The following is a 20,358-nucleotide window of genomic DNA, read 5'->3' on the forward strand; positions in this document are numbered from 1 at the left end:
CCACTTCAGAATAGTCCAATGTTTTGTTCTTAGCCATTCTTGGGTGTTTTTAGCTGTGTGTTTTGGGTCATTATCCTGTTGGAGGACCCATGACCTGCGACGGAGACCAAGCTTTCTGACACTGGGCAGCACATTTCGCTCCAGAATGCCTTGATAGTCTTGAGATTTCATTGTACACTGCACAGATTCAAGACACCCTGTGCCAGATGCAACAAAGCAGCCCCATAACATAACCGAGCCTCCTCCATGTTTCACATTAGGTACAGTGTTCTTTTCTTTGGATGCTTCATCTCTTCGTCTGTGAACATAGAGCTGATGTGACTTGCCAAAAAGCTCCAGTTTTGTCTCATCTGTCCAAAGGACATTCTCCCAGAAGCTTTGTGGCTTGTCAATATGCATTTTGGCAAATTCCAGTCTCGCTTTTTTATGATTTGGTGTCCTCCTGGGTCGTCTTCCATTAAGTCCACTTTGGCTCAAACAGTGACGGATGGTGCGATCTGACACTGATGTACCTTGACCTTGGAGTTCACCTCTAATCTCTTTGGAAGTTGTTCTGGGCTCTTTGGTTACCATTCGTATTATCCGTCTCTTCAATATGTCATCAATTTTCCCCTTGCGGCCACGTCCAGGGAGGTTGGCTACAGTCCCATGGACCTTAAACTTCTGAATAATATGAGCAGCTGTAGTCACAGGAACATCAAGCTGCTTGGAGATGGTCTTATAGCCTTTACCTTTAACATGAAGGTCTATAATGTTCTTTCTGATCTCCTGAGACAACTCTCTCCTTAGCTTTCTGTGGTCCATGTTCAGTGTGGTACACACCATGATGCCAAACAGCACAGTGACTACTTTTCACCCTTTAAATAGGCAGACTGACTGATTACAAGTTTGAAGACACCTGTGATGCTAATTACAGGACACACCTTAGTTTAACATGTCCCTATGGTCACATTATTTTACATCTTTTCTAGGGGTACCATCATTTTTGTCTAGGCCAGTTTCATTAGTTTGTTTTTTAAAATGATTCTGTTGAACCACAATTCAAAAACAATAGCTGATTTTCATTAGTTAATTTTCAGTGAATTTTTATTTATTATTACTTTTGTCAGTTTCAAGTTATTTCAGTGACCATTGTGGGGTTTTCTTTCTTTAACGGAAGAGTACCAACAATTTTGCCTACGTCTGTATATAATTATATATATATTATATTTTATATATAAATATATATATATATATATATAAGATATACATATATATATAGTATTATATATAACCGACCCATTGATATGATAAAGTTCCCTATTCACCCCCAGCAACTATTTCTTAGCTGCATACAAGTTTATATTATTATTATTATTATTATTATTATTATTATTATTAATAATAATAATAATAATAATAATATTATTAATATATATAAATATATATATATATATATTTAATATATATATATATTTAATATTATTATTATTATTATTATTATTATTATTATGAATGGGATAGAAGAGGCTTTCAACTTTCAACTTTGTTGAAGTCATATAATAATATAATAATATTATAAATACTACTCCAGCATGACAGAACAGACCACTCCTTTTCAAAATGAAATGAAGTTGGTCCGGTCTGCAGTCTGTGTGCTACTTGACTTGGTATATTCCTTTAATTAAAGTGATCTTAAGTAAGACAGTAATTAAAAGTGTTATGGTGCCTCTGACCACACCCTGATGAGGAGCCAGCTGCTGGGCCCGATGGGACCTCATCATGTCAGCTGATGTTGTGTTTAGTTGGTGCATTAATACTAAACAAAATTACAATTAATCAAATTACCACAAATACACAGCCAAAGAGTGAACCTGAGCCTGTTGGGGCCCCCGGGGGCCAGCTTTGCCCCAGCTAGTATCCAGCCTTGCTATCACCACAGTGTCTGTGGTGCAGTCTTGCTTTTGCTTTCTGTTTGATATTTAATAATAATAATAAAAATAAACTGTATTATACGGCACTTTTCTACGGAGCCCCCCTGGACCCCTAGGAGAACAGTTTTATTAAGTCGGGCCCTGAAGTTAGTATCTCGTTCCCTCGAGGAGCTACCTAACAGGATTTAGTTTCCTTTGTTCACTTACTTATTGGAAGAGTCATCAGCATTTAGCTGGAGAGGCTCCATATTTTAGAATTAATCAAGGTTATTATTTGAAGATGTAACAGCTGAGAAAGAAATGGTTTTAAATTATCTAAAACATGATGCACTCCCAAGTATTTGATGTGATCTGTGTAAAGCGACCCCGGACCCTTGGGAAGGTGCTGCTGGAACATCACAGATCCAACTGAGCAGCATGTTTCCTCCACTAGAGAGCAGTAAACTCACACCAGCAGAATGACTGGGCCCTGGTGATGGGTTCAGGTTTCATTAACTCCTTTAAAGGAGATGTGTTGAAAAATAGCATGGTGCCCTTGCATCTTTGTTGTTGTTTTGCATCTCCTTGTAGTTGTTTTGTTTCTCTTTGTAGTTGTTTTGTTTCTCTTACTAGTTGTTTTGCATCTCTTTGTAGTTGTTTTGCATCTCTTTGTAGTTGTTTTGCATCTCTTTGTAGTTGTTTTGCATCTCTTTGTAGTTGTTTTGTATCTCTTTGTGGTTGTTTTGCATCTCTTTGTAGTTGTTTTGTATCTCTTTGTGGTTGTTTTGCATCTCTTTGTAGTTGTTTTGTGTATCTTTGTGGTCTCTTTTCATCTTTGTTGTCGTTTTGCATCTTTGATGTCGTTTGTCTTTGCTGTTTTATGTCTCTTTGTGGTCATTTGGTGTATTTTTTGTTGTTGTTATGCATCACTTTGTACTTGTTTGCATCTTTTATTAGTTGTTTTGCATCTCTTTGTAGTTGTTTTATGTCTCTTTTAGTTGTTTTGCATCTCTTTGTAGTTGTTTTGCATCTTTGATGTCGTTTTGTCTTTGCTATTTTATATCTCTTTGTGGTCGTTTAGTGTATTTTTTGTTGTTGTTTTGCATCACTTTGTACTCGTTTGTATCTCATTGTAGTTGTTTGCTTGACTTTCCAACAGGAAACATTAACTGTCTCTTCATACATCAGCTCTTGGCTAAGGGGGAACGTGCCCGGTATATATATATATATATACATATATATATATATATATATATATGTGTTCATTCAGTTAATCCATCGATGAGGGCCGGGACGATTCGTCCTCAAACACTGAGGACTTTGGGTGGAGTTTTCCTTTAAATGTTTATGGTATAATGATGTCTAGAAGAAGTGGGTGAAAGTTCACAGAAGGGAACAATGTGATCTCATGGATCAAAAACAGCTTCTAGACCAACCCCTCAGCAAAGAGGCTGGGCGGGACAGGTCACATGACTCCACACACACACACACACACACACACACACATTATAAAGGAAACAACCGTGAAACTAGAAAGTACACGACCTGTCACACACATTAGGAAACCCGTGTTTATCATTATCATCTGAATGTCATCTCTCTCTCTCTATCTGTCTTAAAGTCACTTCCCTTACCATACTGTAGTTTCGGTTGCATATTATAATGGTGAAATATGTTACACCATAATTACTTTGTTAGTTCTGCAGAATATCAGAGTTTTCAACACCATTCTTCCAGTAATTTCACATCCCATATTATACTAGTCATTTGGTCAACCGCTGTTTCCAAGGTCACGAATGAAATGTCAAGTTCAAGTTGATGGCAACGTGGATGTGAAGTCCGAGAGGTGCTTAGAATCAAAGGAAAGGTTTCCATGGCAACCAAGAATACTCAATATTGAGCTTGATTGTAGGTTGTTTCTGCAAACTGCTGTTTACCAAAGGTCATGAATCAACCATACCTGAGTCACACATCGGGGTGTGATCGACTGATAAAATGTTGGCTGTGAATGAATTCCAGGAACAAATCAAGTATGAACATTTTGTCTTAAAGTATTTCAACAATGCGCTGTGGCTGCATGTGAGCAAACCCCTACAGGGGGTATAAGGTTGGGTAACTGGGTCAACAGTCAATAAATGGAGCCTACACATAGATGATCTGTGAAATGCGTGGAGCCCTTTACAAATGCATTATATGTGTTCCTAGAGTCTAACACATATAACAAACATTCCCCTTCTCTCTCCCCTCAACTATCTTCTGTCAACTCTCTAATGAAGCCATAAAAATACCCAAATAAATGTTTATTATTGGCTATAATTGTATGTAGATTATATTACATCCATGCCAAAAATGTCATTTTCTTCATTATTTATATAGCACCTTTCAAACAAGTCAAATTCAATTCAAAGTGCTGGACAGACAATTGCCAAACATATAGAGTGTTAAAAATGGATTTAGAGACTAATAATGCAAGATAAAAGTTAATCGAATAAGAAAGCAATAAAAGATGGGTATTTAAGATAATAAAATACAAGGAAATAAAAAATAACAATAAAAAATAAATACATAAAAGTTATGAAACTACACAAAATAAGCAGACTGTATTAAAATAATAAAATTTTAATGAAATAAAAGAGATAATGATCAGCAATAAAATGTTGATGAAACAAAATAGAGTAAAATACAAAAACACTATACTGATGACGATAAATAAAATAAAGAATAAAACCATAAACCATAGGTTATATTACATTTATACCAAAAACTTAATTTTCATATAATCAATCAATCAATCAAACTTTATTTATATAGCCCCTTTCAAACAAGTCAAATGTAATTCAAAGTGCTGGAGAGACGATTGACAAAAATATAGAATGTTAAAAATGGATTTAGAGACTAATGCAGAAATAAAAATGAATACATTAAAGTTATGAAACTGCACAAAATAAGCAGATTGTGTTAAAATAATACAATTTTAATCAAATAAAAGAAATCATAATGATCTGCAATAAAATGTTGATTAAACAAAATAGAGAGTAAATACAAAAACACTATAATGATGATGATAAATAAATTAAACTATAAAACGATAAAACAGACTAAATACAGTAGACAACATGCACACTGTATTCTCTATATATTATTGCTATATTTCTTTATAATTTGTGCATCATATGTTTGCAGCCCAACCTAGTGAAACTAATAAAGAGTGCTAATGAAACAGCTGCAGGTTCATTACTCAGACTGATGACTAACCTTCTCTGTCTCTCAGAGTCTCAGAGTGTTTACTACTATAATAATGTTCTCAGCTCTCTACTTCCGGTGCTCCCACCAGCTGAGCATGCTCTCCAGTGCTCTCAGCCACGCGGTGCCCACGCGTCGGTTCTGCGCTCTGATTGGCTCTCACCGACACAAACAAAGATTCTCAGCCAATGGGAGCGCTGTGCACGCGCTGAGCCATGCTGTTCATCCTGGCTGCTCGTGCTCCAGAACGAGGCTCGACTCATAAAACCAGCAGAGTTCACTTTGTTTACAGCAGAGACGAGAGAGGAAGTACCAGAGAACCACTAACCGACTATAGCGCTCCTCCTGCGGCTCAGCCTGAACAGATATCATATATTATATATTATATTATAGATAGATATTACTGACTCAGTCATGGTGGCCATGGCGAAGCGGCTGAAGCTCTTCCAGGTGCTGTTCTCCGACCCCAGTAAGACGTTCTACTGCGGAGGAGACAAGCTGTCCGGTCGGATCCAGGTGGAGGTGAACGAGGTGACACGCGTGTCCGCGGTGCGCGTGCTGGGTCTGGGCTGTGCGAAGGTGGAGTACGCTAAAGGCAAACAGAGATGCAGACAGGAGGCCGAGTACATGCGATACGAAGAGGTTCTGCTGCTGGACGACCAGCCCACAGGTACACATCACCATTACAGTACACACTGTAACACACACAGTAACACCCTGTCACATCATCACTCTGAAACAAAGTAATTCATCACTGCAGACAACATTTTAACAAAAAGTATCATCTATCAGTGAAATGAATGAATTACGTTCCACATCATCACTCCATAACAAAGTATCACATCATCACTCTGAAACAAAGTATCACATCATCACTCTGAAACAAAGTATCACATCATCACTCTGAAACAAAGTATCACATCATCACTCTGAAACAAAGTATCACATCATCACCGATAACTTTGAAACAAAGTATCATCTGTCAGTGAAATGAATGAAACACTTCCACATCATCACTCTGCAACAAAGTATCATCTGTCAGTGAAGGAATGAATAGAATTCCATCTGGAGTTCCATGATCTCCCCGTGTTAGCTGGGTTTACCCCGGGTTCTCCGGTTTCCCCCACAGTCCAACAACATGCGTGTTAGGTTACTTGTTGACTCTAAATGTCCCCTAGCTGTGAATATGGTCGTCTGTCTCTGTGTGTCAGCCCCTGAGATAGTCTGCCAGCCTGTCCTAGAGTTGATGTTTCCCATGTTGAATCAAACAGCTGTCATCAGTCAGTAGTGGAGCTCAGACTAGACAACATGTCTAATGATGATGTCATTTTCTCTCTCCAGACTCTGATGGGTCGGTCGTCTTGAGGCCTGGCAACAAATACGAGTACACGTTTGGATTTGAGCTCCCTCAGCAAGGGTGAGACAGCGTTTCTTACTTTAAATTAATATGATTACATCGGCTTTGGATGTTCATTAAGTTGTACTTTATAGGATACGTTTGGCTTTAATATATTTTCTTCACACGTGTTCTCGCAGGCAGCTGGTGTCATCGTACAAGGGGAAGTTTGGCTACGTCCATTACTACGTGAAGGCCCTGTTGGAGAGGCCACACCAGCCCACCCTCGAGTGTAAGAAACACTTTGAGGTGGAGGAGCCGCTGGACGTCAACACCCCAGACCTGCTGGTGAGTTCACTGACACTGTTTATATGAGCATTGCATATTCTGCCTCAGCCCAAACAGGCCATGATTTACAGTAACAGCTCTGTTTATTTGATGTATAATTTATGATCCAGTGCTGCATGAGTATGATACGGAGTCTCTAGATGAGTTGAGTCTGACCTTCCTGCATCTCCTCAGTCTCCCACAGGTGGCATGAAGGAGAAGAAAGTCACCTGCATGTTCATCCCGGACGGTCAGGTGTCACTGAATGCAAAGATTGACCGCCGTGGCTTCTGTGAAGGCGAAGACATCTGCATCAACGCAAAGTTTGAGAACACCTGCTCCCGCATCGTGGTGCCCAAGGCCGCCATCATCGCCAAGCACACCTACCAGGCCAACGGCCGCACCAAGGTCTTCAGCCAGAAGCTGTCTTCGGTGCGCGGCAACCACATCATCTCCGGCATGTGCGACGCCTGGCAGGGAAAGACCATCAGGGTGCCAAAGATCAAACCCTCCATGCTGGGTTGCAACATAATCCGTGTGGAGTACGCGCTCATGGTGAGCCTTCAGTTGCTGCATGCAGACAGAGATTTATGGCTGTTACATTTTGACATTTGAAAGTGAGAGTGTTAATGTTCATGATTCCTTCTTCCAGATTTACATCCACATCCCTGGAAGTGAGAAGCTGATCCTGGAGCTGCCTCTGGTCATCGGTACCGCCGGTCTGGGCAGCCGCAGCAACAGCGTCAGCAGCAATGACGGTTCGATCAGCAGCAGCACCTCTCAGAGCTGGGTGTCCCTCAGGATGCCCTCTGATCCTCCCAGCTACTGTGACATCACCCGCGACTGCCGCCTGGACACGCCCCTCACGCCGCTCCTTGACGACTTCGACGGTGACGAGAGCCCCATCTTCATGAACTCTCCAACCTTCCAGTTCCCGCCACCTCCAGCGTACACCGAGGTAGATGTTTTGACCGAGTTGTTTCAATATGTGAGCGTAACCCTGTCTAACTGATAAGAGATGACCTTTGCTGATAGCCTCTCTGATTCTTTCCCCAGACTGAGGAGGAGTACAACGGCAACGCTCGCATGCTGCCGGTCTGCTGAAGTCCAGCTGTTAGAACTGTGGTCCAGCTCTCAGGGACCGTTCATCTTAAGCACTTGAAAAGGAGCAGAAGGTCCAAACCTCCAGAGGAGATGGTGTCGGACAGAAAAGTAAAGCCATGATTGTGGAAACGGACAGAACGAGGCTCGCCGGCTCCGCCCGCTGTCTTCACCGCGCTTCATCACCTACGCCAACCTTGAGTCTTCCTACTGGCGCTCCTCGGGTCAAGAACCGGTTTGGTGCGCTACATTTCTGAATAAGCTGTCCCTTCCAGTGACTCAAACTTTCAGGGTCTCACTTCACTTAACAGACACTTTATGACTTTGTCTTTGGGGCCAAGCATGGTCTGAGTCGGCCCCCGGCCTGCCGTGCTATTTGGGGATTGGTCTTTTCCTCACGATGCTTTGTCATTCCTGTATCTTTTAAGGGATTTCACGAGAGGAACCATCCTTTTTGTTAAGTCCAGTCAGTTTGTGTTGCTGTAAAGAATTTGTCAGGAATCTTTTTGCCTTTGAGAATTACAGCATGTAGAATAATCTTCCTCGGATGCTAAAAGAGGAACCAGCGTTTGGAGAAATGTGGTTTGTTCCTGTATTTTATTGCACTTTTGTCATTGATGCATTTTGCTCTACCACTGCCTACACGACTTCCTGTTTATGTTTTATTTGAACAATGTTTGTGATGTGGATTGTTTTTGTTTGTTGATAAAACACTCTAAACTTGTTGGAACCTCACCTTTGATTTCCAAATCCCAGCTTGGTGATTGGCTCTAAAGTGCCAAACATGAACCATACAACATTCACGCTCCGGTATCGTGGTGGGACACACCGTACGTGAGGATAATCATCGGATGTGATCTGCAGTTGTCATAGACAACGTTTCACCGTGTTATCTCCACCGTGGTGGTTTCACAACTCCTCTTCTTTCAGGGCGCGAAGGAAATCACTGCTAAAGACTGATAAAGTGAGAAAGTATGTTTTCAATGCATCCTCGATACTTATAACAAAGTATTTTTGTATGAAACCCTATGGGTTAGTTTTGTATTAAAGAAATGTTAAAGTATCCCATGTCTGCTCTTTCCTGTGAAACTCTGGTTTCAGATCAGCCATCAGAAGTCAGTTCATCAAAGCTCTGGTTCAGAAGTCAGTTCATCAAAGCTCTGGTTCAGTCTTCCCTTCTCTGACTCACATGCACAAAATATTCAGTTTTTTGCTCTTATTCTGAAAAAGACAATATTCTTACTGGACTGTTTACATGGCTAATATCAATGAATATTCCACTAATATTCCCGTTTACATGCACCGTGCTGCATACTCTGAATAATGTAACCGATGGCGGACTTGTTTGTGCAAAAACAGCCTCTCTCTTTCATTCCTTCGTCCACCTTCTTGAAATGATTGGCGTTGTGACGTTTACACAAACCTGTTGATATCTTAAGTCTTTCATAATGTTTAAAAGTAGCTGTGTTTCTCTCCTTCCCAACAGAAATGTGGGCTTCTCTTTTGGGCAAACATCTCTGCAAACTGTGGGCTAGTTGGTTTGTGTACAACGCACAGAGCTGGACGTAAACAGACAAGATGACGCGGGGCCGTGTTTTGTAAAACTGATGTACAAATCCCAACTGAGACCCAAGGCTTTGAAGGAAATTTTTACATACTGGCCACACTATTGTCATGTGATGCCATTGGGCCCAAAAAGACTTTTTCCCATAGACTTCCATTGGGAAAGAGACGTCTGTAAAGCAGTGTTACGCCCCACCGTTGGGCAGCCCTACTGTGGTGAACAACACTCCAACACAATGACCCAAACCAACCACAAAATACACCTTTAAAACTCTCAAAATCCATAGGATTTATGAACAAAGACATGAAAAGAAAGACCATATAAAGTGTTAAGCTGAGAGGCAGCAGAACCAGCAGCAGAAGCAGCCGTCCTATCACCAGGAGCCTCTCCCTTCTGCTGCTGGCACAGGAGCTTTTAAAGCACTTCCTTCCCGACCTCGTTTAGCAAATGCAGCACAACGATGAATAAACAATCTGTCACGTTGTCACTCAATCACACACAGTAGTGCAAAAACATGTTTAGCACGGCACTAATATAATACACGAGTTCACCGTGACAGATTACCAACATACCATTGATTCATTGAAATGAAGTGTACTTGGCACTTAAACTTCAGGCTGCATGTTAATGTAAAACACAGCTAAATACACAGATCAAAAGTACTCAGTCCACAAGACTTAACATCTCACTACCTGAGCATGTAGACTTAATTAAAGTGCACTCATGTCTGGAGCCATAACAATGTTGATTAGAGCGCACAGCACTGCACATAAGAAACCTCTTCAAGCCTCAAGAGGAAGCATGTGATGTGCAATTAGGTCACAACAGATTATTGACAAAAAGGTGTCAACTTGTGTGAAGTGTGAAACAAACGAGATCTTATCACACACACAAATGGGCCAACTAAGGTGCTGCCATAGAGTTTAAGAATGAGCAGCAACTGCACAAGAAGCCAAATCAGTGGGTGCCCTTCCCATAAGGTACACAATGGCTACCACCATGAGGTGAAAAACAAAACCACAATACCAAACAAAGTTACTGCGATTACCAACACAGAAACAGTACCACAGGTGAGCAACACAAATGTGGAGGGCAACAGCCCAAACCACAAGTTACTGCACGCAGGTATTTATTACAGCTACACAAAACTAAAAAGCCAAAGAGAAGAGTCAAACAAGTTGCTGTGCAAAGTGCAGACTGGGGAAACAAGCTGTAGAGAGACGCCCCAACCCGCCTACAGAGATGGCTAATTGCCGAGCTCGAGGCGGCTTTAAACGCTGAACTCAGTGCAACACCGAAAGACCAACGATGTAGCCAACAGCAATACACTGAAGCGTACCCCCCACTCAGGATGACCACCAAAAATAAGAAAGGCAAAATCACAAAGTGTCTCTTTAAACCTGCCCGCTGACTACCTAGTCAAGGTGCTCTAAACCAAAATTCCAAGCTGGTCAAACAGTTACCCAGTCAAAACCACAACTAAACAAACAGCAATAACCACAAATGATCTAAACTCTGAACTCAAAGGCCACAAGATAACACAAAAACTTACATTACTTCACCTCATGGACGTTCTAATCCCGGACGAGCCCCCATTAGTTACGCCCCACCCTTGGGCAGCCCTACTGGGGCGAACAACGCTCCAACACACTGACCCAAACCAACCAATAAAGACATATGAAAGAAAACTCACAAGTATACTTGCAGTAAAAACTAATAAAATAGTAGTTTACTGAGAGCATACTTTAAAGTGTACTTTCATAAACTAAAAATGGGCTACAAGTATATATGACTAGTAAACTAACAGCATACCGATACATTCACTTGTAGTATAGTTCACTTCATGATATAGTTGCAGTACAAAATACAACTTAGATGTAAACTAGTTGTGTACACAAAGTTTACTACACTTACACTTAAAGTACACTTAAAAGTATATTTTTATAAACTAAAAAGCAGGGCCAATTTAGTCCCAAGAAGTATTGAAGTAGTACACTTTAAAGTATACACTGATATTAGCATACTTAGGACATAAAGTATACTTGGGAAATATACTTGAACTTTACTTCATTTGTCAGCCAACCCAATACACACAAGCAGCAGTAGATTGAACCATTCAGTTCCAGGCGTATATATACAGTAGAATAGTTCCAGTGTTCCTGTGCAGCCAGAGAGGCCTGTGCATGATTCTTTTTTTTCTTTTTCAAAGTATGTTCTCTGCTGTGTGCTGCTGACGTCTGGTGACTGCTGAGAGACACAGATAAGGAAACTGTGTGAGTCACTGTGTGAGGGGGCTGTTGCTCCGGGCCTGTAAGGTCGCCCAGGAACGCCTACGAGGAAAGTTAGTGTGGATATTCATGGTCCTCACAAGCAATGGAGTTTACTGAGCACGTTCCTGCTCCCCAGAGGATTAACCCCAGGACAAATTTACATACATGGTTCGGTTCTAAGAATACGAAGTAATCAGTATGTTGTTTGTTTCAGCAGCGTACAATGGGTGAACCGTCCTGCTGACACAAATACTCACCAGAGCACCACATGTCCCCAACACATGCACTATATTTCCTCCTGTTGGTTTGATAAAAGACTACAGTGACCAGATGTTTCTGAGTCTTATACTTTAATGCAGGGGTGTCAAACGTACGGCCCGCGGGCCGGATCAGGCCCGCGAACGGGTTTAATCCGGCCCGCGAGATGATTTTGCAAAGCATAAAAAGGAAAAAAAAATTTTTTTTTTTTTTTTTTTTTAAGATTTTTTTTTGTTGGTCTTTTTCCTTTATTTGACAGTGATAGTGGTGAAAGGGGGGATAGAGGGGATGACAATGCAGAAAGGGCCACAGGTCGGATTCGAACCCTGGGCCGCTGCAGCAAGGATCGAGATCGATGAAACTGTTATATCGCGTAGAAAGTATAACAGAGGATAAATACTAAAAACGGAGTGGATGTTTGGTGGGGTTTGCAGGGAAACAAAAAAGAGATTTTTAGTCCATGTACCTGATAGAAAAGAACAAACTTTGTTGGATTTAATTGAGAAACATATTGCTCCTGGTTCAATAATCATTTCTGATTGCTGGAAATCTTACTTCAATATTAAAAAAAATGGGGTACATACACAGGACAATAAATCACTCTAAAAACTTTGTAGATCCAAACAACCCAGAAGTACATACACAAAGTATTGAAAGCACATGGAATGTCTTGAAAAATGGATCAAGTGTAGAGGAACCAATATAACCGATTTTGTTGATGAATATATTGATGAATTTAATTTCAAAAAGAGTTAAAAAATGCATTTTATGATTTAATTCAGTTGATTAAGAATAAATACAGCTTTTAATTTAGATTTTTGTAAATTTTTTATTGGGGACAAATAACCAATTTTATCCCAATTCTGTTAAGCAAGTGTAACCCACGTGCTGGAGCCTCTCTGCACACCCCGGGACTCTGCGTTGTGTTTATAGTTGTGTTATGGGGTGTGGTGCAGATTAAGGGAAACACCGGCAGTCTTTTTGATTGTGGTTGAGACCGGGAAGACTTTATTTGTCCACAACATCTGCTGTCATCTCATTGTTCGTCCACAACCTTACGAAGTAATAAAGAAAAGTAAATAAACTCCATGAGAAAATGTATTCTATTACAAAAATAAACACTAAACACTAACATGGAAGTAAATTACAACACATAAAATGATATAAGGCACTCTTAACGTAAAATCTAATGTAAAAATAATTTAAATGAAACAACAAGACAGCTAGCAAACAATAAGTCAACAGGCTAATTCTCCCGCCTGTATTAGAGCGGCTGCTCTGCTCTGCACGGTAAAATGCCAACATTACGGCCACTATTTACATATAAAACATATCTATAATGATAATAAGTGAAAGGCAACATCTCAATTATAAATTTAGTAGAAAAAGATGAACAGGAAGGGTGTTTTTAATTAATATATTGTACTACGATGCGGGCCGCCACGCTGACCTTACGAAGTAATAAAGAAAAGTAAACAGAAAAAAAGATGGCGTCCCCACGTAACTTTTAACTACGGTGTCCTGTAAGGGACAACCATGTCTATTGTGCAATTCTGGATGGGAATTACAGCGCACCAGCGACACCTGGTGGCTGATTTAGGCTACTGCCTTACACAAGCAAACTGTTTATACCGGGGCTAAGGAAGTAGGCTACAGCTAGTCCGGAGCTAGCTTGTCATTCTGCCTGCCCGATTTGAACATTACGTGCTTTGGCACCCTCATTGCCCCAAAATGTCTCTGTCAAAAAAGAGAAAAGTGGACGCAGAGTGCAGACTGTTCCAAGAAAAATGGTCATCCTCCTATTTCTTCACGGAAGTGAATGGGAAAGCTGTGTGTTTGTTGTGTTTACAGCAAGTTTCAGTGCTGAAAGAATAGAACGTTCGTTCCACTATGAGACTCTTCATGCCGACAAATACAACAACGTTCAAGGACAACAGAGAAGAGAGAAGGTGAATGAATTGTTGGCGGGTCTGAAGAAACAGCAGTCTGTGTTTACTCATAGCCGAGAAATCAGTGACGCTGCAGTGAAAGCCAGCTACCTTATTGCTAATGAAATTGCAGTGGCTTCAAAGCCATTTAGTGAGGGGGAATTTGTGAAAACATGCATGCTGAAGGCTGCGGAGATTGTGTGCCCTGAAAAGCGCCAGGCTTTTTCAAATATCAGCCTGACAAGAAACACAGTTGCAGACAGGATTTCTGATCTTTCGGCGGATTTGGACAGCCAATTGAAGCGCAAAGTAAAGTCATTTATTGCGTTTTCAGTTGCAATTGATGAAAGCACTGACATTACAGATGTTGCGCAACTGGCCATATTCATCTGCGGAGTTGATGACACTTTGACCATCACCGAGGAGTTCGTGGAGTTGGTGCCAATGACGGATACCACAACAGCAGCTGATATTTTCACCGCACTCGTCGGCGCCCTGGACAGGGTCGGAGTGGACTGGTCCCGCGCTGCCAGCCTGGCTACAGATGGTGCGCCCTCAATGATCGGGAAAAAAGCAGGTGTTGTGACAAAGTTCAGAGAGAAAGTGCAGACTGCAAATGGAGAACGTGATTTTTGGACTTTTCACTGTATTTTGCATCAGGAGGCTTTGTGTTGCAAGTCATTAAAGATGGATAACGTCATGAAGGTGGTCGTCCAAACTGTTAATTTCATCCGATCCAGAGGCCTGAATCACCGTCAGTTTGACAGCCTTCTCAGAGAGAAAGACCACAACCATGGGCTGCCATACCACACCGAGGTAAGATGGTTAAGCCGAGGTGCTGTGCTGAGGCGTTTCTTTGAATTACGAGAGGAAATTGAACAGTTCATGGAAAAAAAGGGCAAACCAGTGTTAGAATTTCAGTCCACAGAATGGATGCAGGACCTTGCATTTATGGTGGATGTTACAGAGCACTTGAATAACTTGAACAAAATGCTGCAAGGGCGCAACAAAGTTGTCACGCAGTATTATGACAGCATATGTGCGTTCAAGTTGAAGCTGTCATTGTGGGAGACGCAACTCGTCTGAAAGATGTGTGCGCGACCCAACATGCCGCAGACATGAAGCGGTTCAAAGATAAAATAACGGGACTATTGCGGGAGTTTGAGCAACGTTTTCAGATTTTTGGTGAACTGGAGAAAGACTTCAAAGTGTTTTGCTCGCCATTCACCGCGAATGCCTCTGATCTGCCCGTCAACATCCAACTTGAAATAATAGACTTGCAGTGTGACTCAGATTTGAAGGGCAAATTTGCTGCAGCTGGCTTGGACACATTTTATCAGTATCTCTTGCCACGTTACCCCAACTTGACAGCCCTTGCTGCAAAAGTGTTGTGCATGTTTGGAACCACATATCTTTGTGAGCAAGTTTTCTCTGTAATGAGCATCAATAAAACAAATCTGCGCTCAAGGCTCACGAACAAGCACTTGAATAACATCCTGAAATTGGCTGCCACTCAGGATGTGACGCCTGATATTGATGCACTTGTGAAAGCTAAAAGATGCCAGATTTCAGGAGTGAAATAAACAATGGGTAATCCCACTTAAAATGCTGCATGAGACACTGCACCCTGATATAGTTCTGTGAAAATGATTGTCTTCTGTGGAAATTTAAAGAAAGTGAACAGTGTGTGATTTACTGTAATAATGTCAGTCACTTCAATTCATAAGTTTGGTTTGTTGAAATTGTTCATGCATTGCACAGCTTTTATTTTTCTATCAATAAATAGTTTAGCCTACAAGGCAGGGAGTAACTCAACCCTCTTGAATAGTTTCTACCTCAGTTTGTATGGTTTGTTGAGTTAGCACAGGATTAATATGTGGAAATGACAAATGAGGTATTTGATACCTAGAAGAGTTGTTTTATTTATTTATTATTTATTTCGTATTTTGTTCAATCCCAGATAGGCTGCGACTTAAAGTTTAATGGCTTTGTAGATACACTGAGACGAAGTTTAAGTTCCAATCACTGAGGCATTGTGTTCTTGAAATTGCACCAATTTTTTCCTCAGAATTTTCAACTAACTTGAAGTGTTTTGTCAAGAGGATTATTTGTGATGTGTACATTTTCAGAATGTGCTTGTACTATTTTGGACCAAAGTAAAACAAAGAAAACAATCTGAAGTTGTCGTTATTTTTAAGTTATTATGCCATGATTTTACCGGTCCGGCCCACTTGAGAATAGATTTTTCTCCATGTGGCCCCTGAGCTAAAATGAGTTTGACACCCCTGCTTTAATGTGTCATCTGTCTGAAGGTCAGGTCTAAGCACTACCTGGCTTTAAATGAAGCATCTCTTTCTCCCTCCTCACAGCTGGTGAAGATGGGCAGAGTGCAGTCTTTGTTGAGAAGAGGTTCCTTTGGTTCCTTTCTTTGACATTTATCTGATAGTTTGACGGTGGAAACTTGATAGAAAACTTTGGGATGACTTGCAACGCAGGTCGCTGGGTGACTAGAACCAGGGTTGTCATGGTTACAGCCATCTTAGACCACCTGGTTCCCAGGACATCCTAGTGGTGTGTATTTAAATGAACACAGTAAAGTTTACATGTAGGTCACAGCTCGCTGTGGATCAGGTTGTGTAACACACCCGCTGTGTTGTCTTTGTTCTGAGCTGACACAACATGCTATGTTGTTTAAGGTGTGTGTGCAGGTGTGTGTGAGCAACAACATCATTCCCATCATGTCATGATACGAGCATGTTGCACACGTCGGTCCGTTCTCAGACACGGCCTCTGATTGGCTGAGGCGGCGGAGCACCTCGCTCCTCTTTGGCTAAAGCAGTTGTTCACGAGGGTTAGCATTCAAGAGCTGCATGCACTCACACACCCACACACACACACACACACTGAGCTGGTTTCATCTGGTTTCTTCTCATTTCCTCATCCGCCCTCTGTTTGTTCCCTCAGTGTGATTTATGACAGGAAGTTGGCGGTCTTACACAGCAAGTCTGGTCAGGAGCTTAACAAGCATGCTTCTGATAAACACACAGAGACGAACACGAGGACTCAAACACACTAAAGCACTCATACAGAAACAATAATGTCTTTATGCTCTGTCATAATCCATCTGGAGCATGCATCCCTGATATTATACTGTATCATTTATTATATGCCTGAAACTCACATTTAGTGAGATGACGTAACTCGATGTAAACAAACACGTCTCTCCTTCCCGCCTTCAGAGCCGTCTCACAAGTTATGAGATGCAGTCATGGACTCGGTCAGTCTCTTAAAGACGAGCCTTTATGCTTATCTTCAGGTGCATATTTTGGGTTTCTACTAGAACATGTGTACATGGTTTAATGTAAAAAGCCCAGCCCTGCTCTGATTGGTCAGCTGGCCCACTCTGTTGTGGTTGGTCAGCTGAATTCTGTTTGACAACGTTGCCAAACTAGCCATTATGCAAATATGTTACTTGGTGACATCACCGTGTTACAGACGAAAAGGCGGGACTTCAAGCGAGGCGTTTCAGGCAGTTCAGGAGCAAAAAACGATGTAACACTAAAGGAGCTAAAACCCCGTCTATTTAGTCTGGCTTTTATATAGTGTTTTATAGTTTTATAATATTATTAGTTTTTTATTGTTTATACTTATTTTATTTACCATCTTCATTATAGTGTTTAATTTACTCTATTTTATTTAGTCAACATTTTATTGCTGATCATTATTATCTCTTTTGTTCTCTTTTATTTTATTAATTAGGGTTAATGGCCAAAATTTGTTATTCTCGTAACATTACGAAATTTTTGTCGTAAAGTTATGACTTTATTGTGTAAATCTCAGATGTTTTTTCCCTCAATGTGGCCCTAATAATCCGTAGTACATTGTCTCTTTGGCCCTCACTGCATTAGACTTCTATACTATATACTTAGACTATAAACTGTGTTACCTTCATCACAATGATCACATGTTTTGCAGCTCCAGACAGATGTTTAGATAGTAAAGGTTGCTGACACCTGGACTAACTCAAGGGTTAAAAACATCTGGATTGTTGTTGAGCTGGATCATATTTGTCTAATTGTGTTTCAGACTCAGTATTATAACGTGTAACCAACAAGGTGGCGTTCATACACATCATATTTATGATTATGAACATAATCCTAATTATATGTAGCCATGAACATTGGTCATATTGTCAGTACTCCTCAGAAGTTCTGCAGGTTTCCCCACTAATCTCCTCTGTTACATCCAACCAGTAAAAACACACTCCTCTCTTCATGAGCTGAGAACCAGCAGAGCTCCCATTGGCTGAAATCCGCTGCCAGGTCTTCTGTGATTGGCTGAAGTCCTTGTTCATGCATGGGGCACGCAGTCCGAGCATGTCCTCCTCATCCCCTGGAGGAAGTCTGCTGCTGATTCACACAGGAGGGACTTTCTATGATTACTGCTGCTCAGGCTACTTTCACTTCTGGAATTTAGCTGTGATTTCTGTGAAAGGCGGGTCACTGTGTACACACATCCATTTCTCTGCAGACTCACGATAAAGTTTTCTCGGAGAGAGTAAATGTCAACACTGTTGCTGCTCCCCCTTATTAACCTCTCCCACTCCATAGACCTGCTTTAGTCTTCTTTATGAGGTCCAGGGGGTGTTTAGGGGAAGATAGCAGGTCAACAGTAGATGTCACATAGAAGTGGTGATCATCATCTGAAAGCTGAGAACCTGAAGGTTAATCTGAGATGCAGCTCAGCACTGTGTGTCAAAAGTGTATCAGGGTTTAGAGCATGATGATAGAAGTATATGATGGTCATCTCCATGCTCTATTATGTCTCATAAGTTGTTGCAGCAGTGTTTGGGTTGATACCATTTGTTCCACAGATTTGGTGCTAAATTTAACCTTTTTGTTACCACTGGATTATTGATCAAAATGATCAATAATCCCTCCAGAATACCACATTAAGACACCAAGACCTTGAGGAACACCAGAGAGAAAGACATGCTGTGATTTGGGATCAAAAACTTTTATTGAATTTTTGGCGATCACTTCTGTTCTAGAAAGTGCTCAGAAACGCCCTTATTGATCAATCTAGCTAGGAAAGATAAAATAATAAAATGCTGTTATTGAAGTCTCAAATAAATAACATGTAGAACCATTTCTGCATCTTTGAAAGTCAAAACTGATTTCATCTTGGAGATATTTACGTCAGCTTTTCTTTGAACTCTCAAATGGCAAAAAACTGGACTGGACATGTTTTCTGATATTATATCAATTTGGTTTATATTGTCTGAATATTCAGGCAGCTATTGTTTTTTTGGTCTCGTTATGCAGAGCTGGATTATTCCACCAGGGGGCCCCAAAGCAGAAATCCGCCGTGGCCCCGAGGCCCGTCCCGAGGCCCGGTCTCTCCCCCGTTCTCCGTTCTTCGTGCACTGCATCAGTGAGTCATTACTTTGTGGTTACTCATCTTGAAGAATGCACCATGTAAGCAGCACAACATGTTCTGAGATAAAGGTTCGATTACAGGAGGTCGTCCAGCGGCTTCCAGGTGTGCCTGAGCCTCTCCAGCGAGGAACCTGGAAAGCAGAGCTGGAGCCAGGCAGCTTTAGTAGGAGTTCATAGTTCCTGTACCTGTAGCCTGAAGGCGGTTCTCTCTCTCCAGTCAGAGACAACAACAGTCTGACTGGAGTCTGGAGACGTCTGAGCATGCCCAGACTGACAAACACTGACAAACAGCCATCCAGCCGCCAACTGGATCAACAGATTACACACAATCCGCCACCAACCAGCCTCCACCTGCACACACAGCTCCTCCACCTCCACCTGCACACACAGCTCCTCCACCTCCACCTGCACACACAGCTCCTCCACCTCCACCTGCACACACAGCTCCTCCACCTCCACCTGCACACACAGCTTCTCTACCTCCACCTGCAAACAGCTCCTCCACCTCCACCTGCACACACACAGCTTCTCTACCTCCACCTGCACACACACAGCTTCTCTACCTCCACCTGCAAACAGCTCCTCCACCTCCACCTGCACACACAGCTTCTCTACCTCCACCTGCACACACAGCTCCTCTACCTCCACCTGCACACACACAGCTTCTCTACCTCCACCTGCACACACAGCTCCTCCACCTCCACCTGCACACACAGCTCCTCCACCTCCACACACAGCTTCTCTACCTCCACCTGCACACACACAGCTTCTCTACCTCCACCTGCAAACAGCTCCTCCACCTGCACACACAGCTTCTCTACCTCCACCTGCACACACAGCTCCTCTACCTCCACCTGCACACACAGCTCCTCCACCTCCACCTGCACACACACAGCTTCTCTACCTCCACACACAGCTTCTCTACCTCCACACACAGCTTCTCTACCTCCACACACAGCTTCTCTACCTCCACCTGCACACACACAGCTTCTCTACCTCCA

The 20,358-nt window shown here is 41.8% G+C and overlaps 2 protein-coding genes across 3 annotated transcripts in view; one reads left to right on the plus strand and one right to left on the minus strand.

The window, feature by feature from the left end:
* snapin (SNAP associated protein) overlaps nt 1-20,358 on the minus strand; it is a 93,575-nt gene that overhangs the window by 21,409 nt on the left and 51,808 nt on the right. The gene's annotated exons all lie outside the window — the stretch shown is intronic.
* txnipa (thioredoxin interacting protein a) lies at nt 5,390-8,956 on the plus strand. 2 transcript variants are annotated; one of them, XM_074613333.1, is made up of 6 exons: nt 5,390-5,805; nt 6,477-6,552; nt 6,672-6,819; nt 6,994-7,353; nt 7,451-7,756; nt 7,834-8,956. In XM_074613333.1, the coding sequence occupies exons 1-6, from the start codon at nt 5,550-5,552 to the stop codon at nt 7,840-7,842; spliced, it is 1,155 nt and encodes a 384-aa protein (XP_074469434.1). In that variant the 5' UTR covers nt 5,390-5,549; the 3' UTR covers nt 7,843-8,956. The 2 variants fall into 2 exon arrangements, with proteins under 2 accessions (XP_074469434.1, XP_074469433.1); XM_074613332.1 differs by having other exon boundaries at nt 7,855-8,956.

The sequence above is a fragment of the Sebastes fasciatus genome, chromosome 17 (genome assembly GCF_043250625.1).
Source record: "Sebastes fasciatus isolate fSebFas1 chromosome 17, fSebFas1.pri, whole genome shotgun sequence".
NCBI classification, from domain to species: Eukaryota; Metazoa; Chordata; class Actinopteri; order Perciformes; family Sebastidae; genus Sebastes; species Sebastes fasciatus.